Below are 15,802 nucleotides of genomic sequence, written 5' to 3' on the forward strand. Positions count from 1 at the left end.
AGTTCAATTCTTACCAAATGTATAAAAATGTGTCCTTAAAAAAATCATTTTTTATTCATTTAAAAAGTGAGACACAGTTTTAAATGCTGTGCAGGAAATGCAAAAAGTGTCAAAATGGATGCACCAGACCCAGAGTCTTGTCTTGCAGGCGTACCACGGCCACGCTCAGGCGCTGGAGGTGCTGCTGCGGGGCAAGCGGGAGGCGGACCGGGGGGACGAGGCGGGGCGGACCCCCCTGGCCCTCGCCGCCCTGCGCGGCCACGCCGACTGCGTCCACACGCTGCTCGGCCAGGGGGCGTCGCCGCGCGCCACCGACGCCCAGTACGGGCGCAACCCGGTGCACCTGGCAGGTGGGTTCAGGGTCACCGGCTATTGGCTTTAATAAACAGCTGGATATTGTAGGTGTTGTGGGTGGTGCGGGTGTAGTAGGTGTAGTAGATGTAGTAGGTGTTGCAGGTGTAGTAGGTGTAGTAGACGTAGTAGGTGTAATAGGTGTTGCAGGTGTAATAGGTGTAGTAGGTGTTTCTATTTTCTAGCCGTAGTCATGTGTATTTGTTTCTATTCTACATCCTGTCGTGGTATTTCTACTTCCTGCTCATCGTTCCTCAGTAAATACTCTCTCTGCCTCTGTCGTCCTCAGTGATGAACGGCCACACCACCTGTGTGCGCCTCCTGCTGGACGATCCGGATAGTGCGGACCTGGTCGACGCCGCCGACGCTCAGGGACAGTGAGTTTTAATGTTCACATTTTTAATTGTTTTCCGCCTGTTCAAGTTATTATTTACAACGTCTCCCCCCCCCTCCAGGACTCCTCTGATGCTGGCGGTGGCGGGCGGCCACGTGGACGCCGTGTCGCTGCTGCTGGAGCGAGAGGCCGACGTGAACCTGGCGAGCGGCCACGGCCTCACGGCGCTGCACCTCGGGGTGAGCATGAGCCACCCCCCCTCCCCCGTCACATGACACAGACACCCGGACGACCAGTGTATCGATTATAATTATATTATATTATATTGTATTTACCAAACCTCTCGCGAAACTGAATTTACCGCATTTTATTTAAATAAATCTGAATTTATACTGCAACCGTCTGTACTTGCTTTCACTTTTCACGTCTCCATTGTTTCTCAAACAATGCTCTTTCTCTATTTTCAGCTTTATTTATTAATTACTAATTAATTACACACTAACGGGCACTGCAAAGTTTTATTATTTTTGTTTGGTATTAAATTCTACTTACTTTTTTGGTATTTTAATAGTCATGGTTCAACCACTTTGTAGGTTTAATGAAAATAAAAAAGTGCTTTATAAATAGTTTATTGTGATGCATATTATTATTATTATTATTATATATTATTAATAATAAATACACCAAGAGGAACGTTTTTCCTCAGTCTATTTATATTTATAATACATGTTATTTGTACAGTGCCTTTACATGGTAAAAACAAACAATGGATGCAAAAATACTGTAAACAAGAGCGATGACATAACAGAAAGAAACAAAAACAAAACATAACATAATTAATATAAATAAATATATAAACAGGCTCCGCCCCCTTTGTGCTCAGCTGCTGTGTGGTCAGGAGGAATGCATCCAGTGCCTGTTGGAGCAGGAGGCCTCGGTGTTGCTAGGCGACGCTCGGGGCGGACCGCCATCCACCTGGCCGCCGCCCGAGGCCACGCCTCCTGGCTGTGCGAGCTGCTGAACATCGCCTGCTCCGAGCCGCCGGCCACGCCCCCGCTGAGGGACCACAGCGGGTACACGCCGCTGCACTGGGCCTGCTACTACGGTCAGTGGTCACCGTTATGCTATTAATGTTCTTTATTATTATTAAATGCTATTTATTGTTTTTAATGTTCTTTATTGTTATTCATTCTTTTAGCTTCAATAAGCTATTATTGAACGATTGGCTTGTATTTAAAGTAACTTTGTACATTTATTAAGTAAAGTTCTGAGGTTTATGTATTTTACCTGATCATATATATATATAATGTATAATATATATATTTATAAAAATATATATTTATTTATATATATTTAAAAAATTATATGTATATATTTTTGCATATATATTGACTAAGAAATGATGATATACTATATATAAAGCTACCCTGCAGTATATAAAGTAGTTAAGATTAGCTGACCCATTACCAGCTTCAATATTTAAATTTATGAATAATTAAATTATAATAAAAAATAAGATAAACTGTACTTTATGTTTTGATGATTCTACTTTTGTGCTTTTACTTTAATGAAATTGTGAATACAGGACTTTTTATTTATTTATTTTTGCTTTAAGTTTTGGTGTGAGGATCTATTAGAAGAATTTGAATATAATATGAATAACTTTTTTTTCATTAGTGTATAACGTTTGTGTGTGTGTGTGTGTGTGTGTGTGCAGGTCATGAGGGGTGTGTGGAGGTCCTCCTGGAGCAGAAGGGTTGTCGCTGTATCGATGGGAACCCGTTCACTCCTCTGCACTGTGCCGTGTACGTCGCTCATTATTTAATATCATATCATAATATATTTAATTAATCGACTTTAATGATTTTCACTGAAAGGCGTCGGCCTCTTTGAAAGGACACATTTAAACAGAATTGTAGTTATGTTCATATTAGTGCTTTGGGTGATTATAATTTTGTACATGAATTAATTACTATTATTAGTTTTCCACTAAACTGACTCATCACTTTTTTCTATAAAATGCAACTTTTTTTACTGTTCAGAGATATAAAACATAAAAAGAAGAAAGTTCTGATATTAGAGAATAATAATTTAATTTCTCACTTGATTAATTAAATGATTGTCAAAATGCTAAATTTCTCTGCATTGATCAGTTTATTGTTTTAATTAATTGATTCTACTCTACGAATACCCATGAGCTCAGAAAGTGAAAATGAAAATGATAAAAAAAAGCTGCTTCATTAAACGTTAAAAATTAAAAATTAAACGTTGCTCTAAGCATAAATAAATATATATATATATATACATATTTGTGTATATATATATAAGAGTATATTATTTATATATAAAAAATAAAAAAAAATATATATATAAACATATTTATATATATATATATTCCTTTACATCCTGATTATTGATCCACAGGGTGAACGATCACGAGCCGTGTGCGTCGATGCTGCTCGAGGCGATGGGCTCGGACATCGCCGGCTGCAAAGACGCCAAGGACCGGTAAGGAATGAAAGTACATTGAGTAAAGTACAAGTACCTCGACTTTGTACATTTTATGTCACGGCAAAATATTGTACTTTAAAAACCATGAAGCTGAAAATGATCTTTTTAGAGACGAGTGACATGTAGATCTTATAGATTATGATGCATTGATGTCCATTAAACAGAGAAATATATATAAAAGGGGTTAAAATGCAAAATACACATTTATGCAGCTGTGACAATATTCCAGAAATACTATAAATTAAAACAGTTACTGCACTATAAGTATATTTAGCTGATACTTCAAGTCCTGGTATTAGTTCTCCTTACTGTAGTAAAATGTCTGGCCCTCCTCCTCCGCAGGACTCCTCTTCACGCCGCGGCGTTCTCGGGTCACGTCGACTGCATCCAGCTGCTTCTGTCCCACGACGCGCCGGTCGACTGTGTGGACCAATCGGGTCGCGACGCGCTGATGATGGCGGCCGAGAAGGGCAGAGCCGGAGCTCTCGGTGCGGAGACGTTGTTTTTCTTCTTTTTTTCTTTTCTTTATATTTTATTGTTTTAATTTCTGTCTCTTGATTGCGTCACTAGAGGTGCTGTTGACCAGCGCCGGCTCCAACCTCAGCCTCACGGACAAAGACGGCAACACCGCCCTGCATCTCGCTTGCAGTAATGTAAGTCGCCACAAGGGGGCTCCACCCTCGATCTTTTCTTCTTTTTTGGCTTTCAAGAATTTCCCTTTTTTTCTTTTCTTTAATATATATTTATATTTATTTATTTATATGTATTTTTATTTATATATATATGTACTAAGAAATTATGATATATTATTACATAGCTACCCTGCAGTATATAAAGTAGTTAAGATTAGCTGACCCGTTACCAGCTTTCACATTTAAATTATGAATAATTATAATGCATTAATATAAGATAAACTGTACTTTACGTTTTGATGATTTTACTTTTGTGCTTTTACTTTACAAGACGGGCAGAAACAAATGAAACACAGACGAGTTAAAAGAAACGGCGACATAAACGGGTTATTTTAAGAAACATTGACATGTTTGGGAACCTGCCTCCATTTTTTCAAAGCAGTAAGAGGTCTTTGAGTTTTAAAATACTCTGCATCGCGCCGCCCTGATGCATCGTCACTGATCGTACAGATGCTGAGAGTTAGTGAAGCTTTATTGATGCAGGAAGTCTCCTTCAGATTAAGATCTCTTTTACGAAAAGAGGCCCGAGAACAAATAACATGCACGTCGACATCGGAGCGAGACGATCTCATCGGGTCGTCGGGTCGTGGTCCTCCCGTCCTGAATGTTTACGTCTCGTTTCTGTGACTCTACAGGGGAGAGAAGAATGTGTGATGCTGATCCTGGAGAAGCTGTCGGAGACGTCGCTTATAAATGCCACAAACGCAGCGCTGCAAACGTGAGGCTCCGAAAACATTGAACACAATTTTGTAATTTTTTTTTTTACATTCCTGTTAATGAACATGAACGTTTGCTGCTAGTCCTCTGCACCTGGCGGCTCGTAGCGGTCTGAAGAAGGCGGTCCAGGAGCTGCTGTCCCGAGGAGCCAACGTTCAGACGGTGGATGAGAACGGTAGGACCCCCCCTCCCCACTACCCCCTCACCCCCCCAGGTACTTTATAGGCCCGAGCTGCATGAAGCCTCATTGGCCAGCGAGGAGGTTTTCCTGCGTTCCAGCATGAACTTTTAACTGATGGATGATTTTTTTTCCATGTGCGCTGCAAAAAATACTTCTTTAAAAAAAAAAGGTTCCCACTGATCCTGAAGTTTGTGAGACACTAAAACAAATTAAAAAAGCAAGTCTTTTAGGTTTAAGGAGTTTTTATTTTCAAAATTGGCCTAAATTGTAAGAGGCATTGAGACGTCCTGGAGTTTCACTTCCTGGATGTCGGTGGGAACCTGAAGACGAGCTTCTGCTTCTCATTGGGTCTGTGATTGGTTGTGTAGAGGTACGCGTCAGCTGTGGTTGTGCCTTGATCCGTCTGCCCTCTCGTCCGTCTACCTTCTAGTCCGTCTACCCCCTCGTCCGTCGACCTTCTAGTCCGTCGACCTTCTAGTCCGTCGACCTTCTAGTCCGTCGACCTTCTAGTCCGTCTACCTTCTAGTCCGTCGACCTTCTAGTCCGTCTACCTTCTAGTCCGTCGACCTTCTAGTCCGTCTACCTTCTAGTCCGTCTACCTTCTAGTCCGTCTACCTTCTAGTCCGTCTACCTTCTAGTCCGTCTACCCCCTCGTCCGTCTACCTTCTAGTCCGTCTACCCTCTAGTCCGTCTACCCTCTAGTCCGTCTACCTTCTAGTCCGTCGACCTTCTAGTCCGTCTACCTTCTAGTCCGTCTACCCTCTAGTCCGTCTACCTTCTAGTCCGTCTACCCCCTCGTCCGTCTACCTTCTAGTCCGTCTACCCTCTAGTCCGTCTACCTTCTAGTCCGTCTACCCTCTAGTCCGTCTACCTTCTAGTCCGTCTACCCTCTAGTCCGTCTACCCTCTAGTCCGTCTACCCTAGTCCGCTCACCTTCTAGTCCGTCTACCTTCTAGTCCGTCTACCTTCTAGTCCGTCACCTTCTAGTCCGTCTACCTTCTAGTCCGTCTACCTTCTAGTCCGTCTACACTCTAGTCCGTCGACCTTCTAGTCCGTCTACCTTCTAGTCCGTCTACCCTCTAGTCCGTCTACCCTCTAGTCCGTCTACCCTCTAGTCCGTCTACCCTCTAGTCCGTCTACCTTCTAGTCCGTCTACCCTCTAGTCCGTCTACCCTCTAGTCCGTCTACCCTCTAGTCCGTCTACCTTCTAGTCCGTCGACCTTCTAGTCCGTCTACCTTCTAGTCCGTCTACCTTCTAGTCCGTCTACCTTCTAGTCCGTCGACCTTCTAGTCCGTCTACCTTCTAGTCCGTCTACCTCTAGTCCGTCTACCTCTGGTCCGTCTACCTTCTAGTCCGTCTACCTTCTAGTCCGTCTACCTCTAGTCCGTCTACCTTCTAGTCCGTCTACCCCTCGTCCGCTCTACCTTCTAGTCCGTCTACCTTCTAGTCCGTCTACCTCTAGTCCGTCTACCTTCTAGTCCGTCTACCTTCTAGTCCGTCTACCTTCTAGTCCGTCTACCTTCTAGTCCGTCTACCTCTAGTCCGTCTACCTTCTAGTCCGCTCACCTTCTAGTCCGTCTACCTTCTAGTCCGTCTACCCTCTAGTCCGTCTACCTTCTAGTCCGTCTACCTTCTCGTCCGTCTACCCTCTAGTCCGTCTACCTTCTAGTCCGTCTACCCTCTAGTCCGTCTACCTCTAGTCCGTCTACCTTCTAGTCCGTCTACCTTCTAGTCCGTCTACCCTCTAGTCCGTCTACCTTCTAGTCCGTCTACCTTCTAGTCCGTCTACCTTCTAGTCCGTCTACCCTCTAGTCCGTCTACCCTCTAGTCCGTCTACCTTCTAGTCACCCTCTGGTCCTACCCTCTAGTCCGTCTACCTTCTAGTCCGTCTACCTTCTAGTCCGTCTACCCTCTAGTCCGCTACCTCTAGTCCGTCTACCTCTAGTCCGTCTACCTCTAGTCCGTCTACCTTCTAGTCCGTCTACCTTCTAGTCCGCCTACCTCTAGTCCGTCTACCTCTAGTCCGCTCACCTCGTCTGCACCTCTAGTCCGTCTACCTTCTAGTCCGTCCCTCTGGTCCGTCACCTTCTAGTCCGTCTACCTTCGTCCGCCACCTTCTGTCCGTCACCTCTAGTCCGTCTACCCTCTAGTCCGCTCACCCTCTAGTCCGTCTACCTCTAGTCCGTCTACCCTTCTAGTCCGTCTGCCTCTGGTCCGTCTACCTTCTAGTCCGTCTACCCTCTAGTCCGCTGCCTCTAGTCCGTCTACCTTCTAGTCCGTCTACCTCTAGTCCGTCTACCTTCTAGTCCGTCTACCTCTAGTCCGTCTACCCCCTCGTCCGTCTACCTTCTAGTCCGTCTACCCTCTAGTCCGTCTACCCTCTAGTCCGTCTACCCTCTAGTCCGTCTACCCTCTAGTCCGTCTACCCTCTAGTCCGTCTACCCTTCTAGTCCGCTACCTCTAGTCCGTCTACCTCTAGTCCGTCTACCTCTAGTCCGTCTACCCTCTAGTCCGCTCACCTTCTAGTCCGTCTACCTTCTAGTCCGTCTACCCTCTAGTCCGTCTACCCTCTAGTCCGTCTACCTTCTAGTCCGTCGACCTTCTAGTCCGTCTACCTTCTAGTCCGTCTACCCTCTAGTCCGTCTACCCTCTAGTCCGTCTACCTTCTAGTCCGTCTACCCTCTAGTCCGTCTACCTTCTAGTCCGTCTACCTTCTAGTCCGTCTACCTTCTAGTCCGTCTACCCTCTAGTCCGTCTACCCCCTCGTCCGTCTACCTTCTAGTCCGTCTACCTTCTAGTCCGTCTACCCTCTAGTCCGTCTACCTTCTAGTCCGTCTACCTTCTAGTCCGTCTACCTTCTCGTCCGTCTACCTTCTAGTCCGTCTACCTTCTAGTCCGTCTACCTTCTAGTCCGTCTACCTTCTGGTCCGTCTACCTTCTAGTCCGTCTACCCTCTAGTCCGTCGACCTTCTAGTCCGTCTACCTTCTAGTCCGTCTACCTTCTAGTCCGTCTACCTTCTAGTCCGTCTACCCCCTCGTCCGCTCACCTTCTAGTCCGTCTACCTTCTCGTCCGTCTACCCTCTAGTCCGTCTACCTTCTAGTCCGTCTACCCTCTAGTCCGTCTACCTTCTCGTCCGTCTACCTTCTAGTCCGTCTACCCTCTAGTCCGTCTACCCTCTAGTCCGTCTACCCTCTAGTCCGTCTACCTTCTAGTCCGTCTACCTTCTAGTCCGTCTACCTTCTAGTCCGTCTACCCTCTAGTCCGTCTACCTTCTAGTCCGTCTATCCTCTAGTCCGTCTACCTTCTAGTCCGTCTACCTTCTAGTCCGTCTACCTTCTAGTCCGTCTACCCTCTAGTCCGTCTACCTTCTAGTCCGTCTACCTTCTAGTCCGTCTACCTTCTAGTCCGTCTACCTTCTAGTCCGTCTACCTTCTCGTCCGTCTACCTTCTAGTCCGTCTACCTTCTAGTCCGTCTACCTTCTAGTCCGTCACCTCTAGTCCGTCTACCTTCTAGTCCGTCTACCCTCTGGTCCTACCCTCTAGTCCGTCTACCTTCTAGTCCGTCGACCTTCTAGTCCGTCTACCTTCTAGTCCGTCTACCTTCTAGTCCGTCTACCTTCTAGTCCGTCTACCCTCTAGTCCGTCTACCTTCTAGTCCGTCTACCTTCTCGTCCGTCTACCTTCTAGTCCGTCTACCTTCTCGTCCGTCTACCTTCTAGTCCGTCTACCCTCTAGTCCGTCTACCTTCTAGTCCGTCTACCCTCTAGTCCGTCTACCTTCTCGTCCGTCTAAGTCCGTCGACCTTCTAGTCCGTCTACCTTCTAGTCCGTCTACCTTCTAGTCCGTCTACCCTCTAGTCCGTCTACCCTCTAGTCCGTCTACCTTCTAGTCCGTCTACCTTCTAGTCCGTCTACCCTCTAGTCCGTCTACCTTCTAGTCCGTCTACCCTCTAGTCCGTCTACCTTCTAGTCCGTCTACCCTCTAGTCCGTCTACCTTCTAGTCCGTCTACCCCCTCGTCCGTCTACCTTCTAGTCCGTCTACCTTCTCGTCCGTCTACCTTCTAGTCCGTCTACCCCCTCGTCCGTCTACCTTCTAGTCCGTCTACCCTCTAGTCCGTCTACCCTCTAGTCCGTCTACCCTCTAGTCCGTCTACCTTCTAGTCCGTCTTTCCCCTCGTCCGTCTACCTTCTAGTCCGTCTGCCCCCTTGTCCGTCTACCCCCTCGTCCGTCTACCCTCTAGTCCGTCTACCCTCTAGTCCGTCTACCCCCTCGTCCGTCTACCCCCTCGTCCGTCTACCTTCTAGTCCGTCTACCCCCTCGTCCGTCTACCTTCTAGTCCGTCTACCCCCTCGTCCGTCTACCTTCTAGTCCGTCTACCCTCTAGTCCGTCTACCTTCTAGTCCGTCTACCCTCTAGTCCGTCTACCTTCTAGTCCGTCTTTCCCCTCGTCCGTCTACCTTCTAGTCCGTCTGCCCCCTTGTCCGTCTACTGTTGTCAGTGGGCTGAATAACTAATGGAATGCTGCTCCGTCCCTCCCTTGTCTTCTGCTTCGGCTTCCTTGCTTCTCCAACGTCTCGCTCCCTTTCTCCCTTTTCCTTCCTCCCCCCTCCACCCCTCCCCTTCCTCCCTTCCTCTCTTTTTTCTTTCTCTCTCAGGGCTGACGCCTGCTCTAGCTTGCGCTCCTAGCAGAGAGGTGGCTGACTGCCTGGCTCTCATTCTGGCTACCATGATGCCTTTCTACTCCCCTTGCAGCTCCGGGGCTCCCTCCCCAGGCTCCCTGTTGAGGCAGATGCCCCACCAGGGGGGCAAGGCCCCAGGCAGCGGCCCTCGGGGGCCCCGCATCCCCAGGAACCCCTCCGGACCCTCTAGCGAGGGAACCACCGAAAACGACTCTGAGGACTCTGAAACCTTCTGACCCCACCCCCCTGAACCGCTTCTCTACCCTCCTACCTCGAGCGGTGCACCTGAACCATCACCTTTCCTCCCCCCCAGGACCGATGCAGTGTTTTTAGTCTGTAAAGTGACCTCTTGAGGGAGAAGGGTAGAGACTTGGATGTTTCGCAGTGTCAGCATCCGGTACAGTCACCCTTCCTGAAGGCCCGACGGCACCTTTTTGAGTGAGTTGCACCACGAGGAGGAGGAAGAAGAAGAAGAATCCGATCTGGACCAGTTCCGGTCCGGGTCTGCATGCTTGTGTTACACCACGGTTTATGCTTCTACTCACGGGTGCTTGAATCCAAACGGACCTCGGTACTTTAGCCTCTGCTTGGCGTAGCGGCTCGCCTCCGAGACTCGTCTTTAAAAAAAATGTGAAAAGCAATTTTTAACCGTTTGTATAAAATGTAATAGGCAATTATCTTTTTACATTTTTTTTTAATGATCTTAGGCTTGTACCAAATATTCGTCTTCTACACGGAAATAATGAACCCGCTGATGAACCGGTACGGAGAGCTCGCTGATCTGAAAACCGTCAACGAAACAACCGAAGCACAAATTGTCGCTTTTCTGTTTTGACGACCTGTTGCTGGGATGTGAATAAGATGTTTTAGTTTTAGCTTATAAAGTTTTAATACGACACGCCGGGTACATCTCGATTCCCGTGATTGCATTCAGGAAAAAGATGCGAGCCATTTCTCCTGGCGGCATTTTGTTGATATTGTGTCTGTAAATTCATTATTCAATAAGTATCATTAGAAAGTCTTATATTTATAAATCTCCACGTTTTCTCAAACATTAAGGCGACGTAATCATTCCTCTTGAGTCCGGAATGGAAAAACAAAGTTAGAGCTGAAATTTGAACTTTGACACGAGGAGCAAGGAAACCATCACATCAGGGAAATGGGATGCAGCCGGGATTTGAACACAGGGTTTGTGCAGATATGACTTAGGGCTGAGATTTAGACCCCCCCACCCCAGATCCTCCACAAAGACCACAGTTCTGACCCTCTTCGTCGTGGTATTTAATATCTTATTACATGATGGTACAAACACTGCCAGCACTTAACATGTAGAAGAGCACAGGGCCTTGACCCCCCCCCTCCTGTGTGTGTGTGTGTCTACCTACCAGCTATGTGCCATAGTCTCAAACGTGTCCAGTGCCTTGACGTTGATTCAATGTCTTTCAGAACAAATCTTCTGTTGGTATGAATTTAAAGAATCAGCCCACCTGAAAAACTGAACCCTGGTGTTGTTGTTATTTTTGCCTCTTCAGCAACGCATATGACAAAATACATTCAAGAGGTGGGAAACGTAGAGAGAGAGAGAAAGGGGAGGGGATGACTTGCAACACGGGTGCATTGTGGGTAATATGTCGGACTCCCTTCTTCAGACTCGGCGAACTAAAGCTCCAGAAGAGCTTCTAGGAGAACTTTAAGGCGCCGAAGATTGAAACTCTTAAGCTAACGTGGACAGAAAGTCCCTCAAGTGGAGGAACATCTAACATCGCCCACTTCATAACATCTGGGATGAGGATTCACGGGATGCGATGGAAAGATCCAGAATGAAACGTTTTGTCCAAGTTATTTAGGAAAAAAATATTAATTATTGGAGCTCACGGTGAACATTTTACTTGTATTTTTTTTTAAGAAGTTGTACTACAGCTAAGTATTAAGTTGAGTTCTCGATTTGTATAATACAGAAAATACTGTTAAAAAAAACATTTAAAGCAAAAGTGGGAAAAAATTCACAACTTGTTTCTCATTAAACTCGATATCTTTGGGACTGGCGGTCAAAAACAATACATTTTGTATACATTAACTAATATTTCTTTTATATCTTTGACAGGTAAATGAATAACGATCTCCAAACCTGGACAAACAAACTATTTGCACCACCAGAAGCCAAATTACTCCTTTTATTTGCCAGTTTTGGGTGAAGTGATTCTTTAATAAGTGGCGCATCATGTGGGCGCTTATGTTGCATTGAATGACAGTTTGAGAGGGACCCGTATGCAGGCCTGGGTGGTGTTGTTGTTGTTGAGTTGGTGAAACGATGTCTCCCTCCCCCGTTTCCTCTCCTTGAAGGCTGCTGATATTCTACATTGTTCTCTTTGTTCCTTTGTTCTCAAACCCCTGAAGAAGACCTCATCGCCACCAATGTGCAAATCCCTTTATCAATACTGCATTAAAAAGTCCCAAATTACATATAAAACAAAAAGGTTAAATAAGCTGGGAACGGTAGTTTTTTGTTGTTTTTGTTTTGCAAACGGTAGTAAATCGTGTATTTATTGGGGACTATTTTCCGCCGCGGATGAATCCACATTTGAGGATGAGATATCAGGCTTTTATAATATCTGGTCTTTTCGTGGGCTTTGTAGACCAAAAGGAAATGATGGAATATCTCCAGACTTCTTTAAGTGTGTGTGTGTGTGTGAGAGTGTGTTAGCTTTAGGTACTGATATGAAATTGATTTTGTATATAACGTTGACGTCGAGCACGTGAAGCTTTGTGTGAAAACAAATCTTTCGAGTGACGTCTCCTTCTAAAGTTTGTATTTGACTTTTCTTGTGCATAAAAATGAGCTTATTTTAAAATTGAGAAACCCCCCCCTCCTTCTTTACTTTTTTGCCGTGGTTGGATTGAAACGGAGACGCACACATGTGGTCGAGAGGCTGAATGTGTCTGCCAGTATTATTATTATTATTCCACCAGTCCTGACAATCGCCATGGTTACGTGTCTGAGGATGTTCGTCCCAGTTCCTAATGCAGAGGGCCGTTTGTCCCCTTTGTTTTATATGAATTGTACAATTATATAAAAAACCCAATTTGTCTGAAGTTACTGTTGTGCTCCTTTTTTCTTTTACGTAATTAGTTTCATTCTTAAAAATGCAAGTGTGAAATTTAAATTAGCAGATTTCATTACCTTAAATTCACATTTATGATAATAAATGACTATATAATGACTTAATTAAACACTTAATAATGTATATGACATACTATACTATGACTTTATTTAAATTACTTTTTGACATACTGTGACTTTAAGTATATGATAACAGTTTATACATACTATAATATGACATTTAATCTATGACTTAAAATGAAATACTATACTATGACTTAAACAAATTAAATACTATGACTTTAAAAATAAATACTGTACTATTATTTTTTTAAAGATTATTTTATAACTGACTTTAAAAACTAAATACTATGACTTTAAAAAAATTAAATACTATGACTTTAAATACTATGACTTAAAAAATAAATACTATACTATGATTTTTTAAAAGATTATTTTATAACATACTATACCTGTGACTTTAAAAACTAAATACTATGACTTAAAATTTTTTTAAATACTATGACTTTTTAAAATAATATTTTATAGCATACTATACAATATATTTTTTAATGTTATGCTAAATTCTGGCCCTCCAATCCGAACGTCGGAGCAGAGATTGAGACTCCTCAGACCAGGCAACGTTTGTGAAGAGCCAGTCGGCCCTTTTCCCCGTGACCTCTGACCTCAACAAGAATGTTCTGGTGGTTCTGGAGGAGGACGGCGTCTTCAGGCAGGAAGCTCAAAGTACTTCAGCCAATCACACGTCTGCCATATCTGATATGGATCGTTTGTTCCTCATTAAAAAACAAGAACAAATCGGAGTCAAGACTTTTATTAGTTACATAATCTCTGTACATTTACAAACATTAAATTACATGATTCAGTTCCGTTTAACAAACTATAATCTGGGACCCTGAATGTCTTCAAACAGTTGGCAGACTTGTGGTGCTCATAAAACAACAAACCCTCCATTAAAACATGTTGGGGTGTCAAGAGATAAATTATAGTCTGATAATACTGAGAGGATAAAAACTTGATCCCAATCGTCTTCGTTACGTTGCCGAGTGGCCCCGCCTCCACGGAATGATACTGGTGGCCCCGCCTCCACGGAATGATACTGGTCTGTATCCTGGTGTATGTCCAGGCGTCAGACCGCACAAACATGTACAATGTCCAGTGTGCTCGAGCTCATACACTCAGGAGTGTGTGTGTGTGTTTTTGTGTGTGTGTGTATTACTGCTCAGCAGTTTACGCCCAGGCCGGTCCAGTGGTCCGGGACCATCAGGAAGTATTTGTCCATGGCCTCACAGAACCGAGATCTGTAAAGCTCCGGAGAGACGACGGTGGGCATCTTCCCTGAAGGAGACGGCGAGGCATTAGAGGCATTCAAAGACTCCGCGAGGCATGAGAATCATTCACAGACTCAAGGACCTCATACGACCACTGACTGTGGTATACAAGGAACTCATTCGACCACTGACTGTGGTATACAAGGACCTCATTCGACCACTGACTGTGGTATACAAGGACCTCATTCGACCACTGACTGTGGTATACAAGGACCTCATACGACCACTGACTGTGGTATACAAGGACCTCATTCGACCACTGACTGTGGTATACAAGGACCTCATTCGACCACTGACTGTGGTATACAAGGACCTCATTCGACCACTGACTGTGGTATACAAGGACCTCATTCGACCACTGACTGTGGTATACAAGGACCTCATTCGACCACTGACTGTGGTATACAAGGACCTCATTCGACCACTGACTGTGGTATACAAGGACCTCATTCGACCACTGACTGTGGTATACAAGGACCTCATTCGACCACTGACTGTGGTATACAAGGACCTCATTCGACCACTGACTGTGGTATACAAGGACCTCATACGACCACTGACTGTGGTATACAAGGACCTCATACGACTACTGACTGTGGTATACAAGGACCTCATTCGACCACTGACTGTGGTATACAAGGACCTCATTCGACCACTGACTGTGGTATACAAGGACCTCATTCGACTACTGACTGTGGTATACAAGGACCTCATTCGACCACTGACTGTGGTATACAAGGACCTCATTCGACCACTGACTGTGGTATACAAGGACCTCATTCGACCACTGACTGTGGTATACAAGGACCTCATTCGACTACTGACTGTGGTATACAAGGACCTCATACGACCACTGACTGTGGTATACAAGGACCTCATTCGACTACTGACTGTGGTATACAAGGACCTCATTCGACTACTGACTGTGGTATACAAGGACCTCATTCGACCACTGACTGTGGTATACAAGGACCTCATTCGACCCCACTTCAATAAAACAAACACTACCCCTTTAAGACTCACCTTGACCTCCCAGGATTCCAGTGGATTTGACGACCATCTCCAGCCTCTTGTCCCAGGTGAAAGTCCTGATGTAATCTGCAGCACAGAGGGAAAGGAGACCAGATGAACCAGTTCAAACCAACACATGTTGGTAATAGACTCCTCCTCCTCCTCACCTATAATGCCGACCACCAGTTGATCGGTGGCGTCGTCGCGCCCCACCAGCAGGGAGTAGTCGATGATGAGGTGGCTGGACAGGAAGTAGGCGTCGCTGTGTATGGCGGCTCGCAGGATGGCCTTGCAGTGCGAGCGGATGTAGAGCGGGTTGTCGTGGATCAGCTTCAGGAGGTTCTCGTCCAGGAGAACCACCTCGCAGCTCCCCTTGCCCGAGTCCGTCTTCACGTTGCGGTTCCTCAGGGAACCTTTGAGGTCAAACACCTGCAGAAGATTTGATGCACTTTAAAAAGGAGGTCTGAGGATGTGTTGATTCAAATGAGATGTTTTTAAAGGTCTGCATGAACATAGAAAGACCAACTGCTAGACTTCTGCAAGTAGAGGTTTAATTAACTACAATCCATTTTAAATACAGACCTTACATTAAGTAACGTGTAAGTTCAAGACTTCCCAGGAGCTTCAGACTGCCTAACACCTTTTAATTCCTCCCAAAAGCAAAACAATATTTAAAATATTTGATACAAGACTTCTGATAAGTGATACATTTGCCAATTTTAGACTGTATTTTATGAAGTTAGCTGTATATAGTTTGTGTTTAAAGAACTGTGGCTTATTTTGTGAAATGGAAAAAATTGTCTTTGTAACACATTTACTGTGTATAAAATAAAAATAAAGATAAATAAATATATGACTAAATAAAAATAA

The 15,802-nt window shown here is 44.9% G+C and overlaps 2 protein-coding genes across 2 annotated transcripts in view; one reads left to right on the forward strand and one right to left on the reverse strand.

Moving 5' to 3' along the window:
* Positions 1 to 12,562, forward strand: part of ankrd44 (ankyrin repeat domain 44) — a 28,270-nt gene extending 15,708 nt beyond the window's left edge. The window contains 12 exon segments of the mRNA XM_056431087.1: positions 149 to 350; positions 641 to 728; positions 807 to 924; positions 1,569 to 1,638; positions 1,641 to 1,790; positions 2,403 to 2,490; positions 3,110 to 3,193; positions 3,539 to 3,684; positions 3,767 to 3,849; positions 4,524 to 4,606; positions 4,689 to 4,780; positions 9,446 to 12,562. Coding sequence (XP_056287062.1) covers positions 149 to 350; positions 641 to 728; positions 807 to 924; positions 1,569 to 1,638; positions 1,641 to 1,790; positions 2,403 to 2,490; positions 3,110 to 3,193; positions 3,539 to 3,684; positions 3,767 to 3,849; positions 4,524 to 4,606; positions 4,689 to 4,780; positions 9,446 to 9,705 — 1,464 coding nt within the window. The 3' untranslated portion in view covers positions 9,706 to 12,562.
* Positions 12,563 to 13,388: 826 nt separating this feature from the next.
* The window catches only part of pikfyve (phosphoinositide kinase, FYVE finger containing), a 35,087-nt gene continuing 32,673 nt past the window's right edge, over positions 13,389 to 15,802 (reverse strand). The window contains exons 39-41 of the mRNA XM_056428807.1: positions 15,100 to 15,361; positions 14,945 to 15,019; positions 13,389 to 13,928 (exon numbers count right to left, since the gene is read on the reverse strand). Coding sequence (XP_056284782.1) covers positions 13,813 to 13,928; positions 14,945 to 15,019; positions 15,100 to 15,361 — 453 coding nt within the window. The 3' untranslated portion in view covers positions 13,389 to 13,812. The remainder of the gene's footprint in view (positions 13,929 to 14,944; positions 15,020 to 15,099; positions 15,362 to 15,802) is intronic.

This window comes from Pseudoliparis swirei, chromosome 2 (assembly GCF_029220125.1).
Source record: "Pseudoliparis swirei isolate HS2019 ecotype Mariana Trench chromosome 2, NWPU_hadal_v1, whole genome shotgun sequence".
Lineage (NCBI taxonomy): Eukaryota > Metazoa > Chordata > Actinopteri > Perciformes > Liparidae > Pseudoliparis > Pseudoliparis swirei.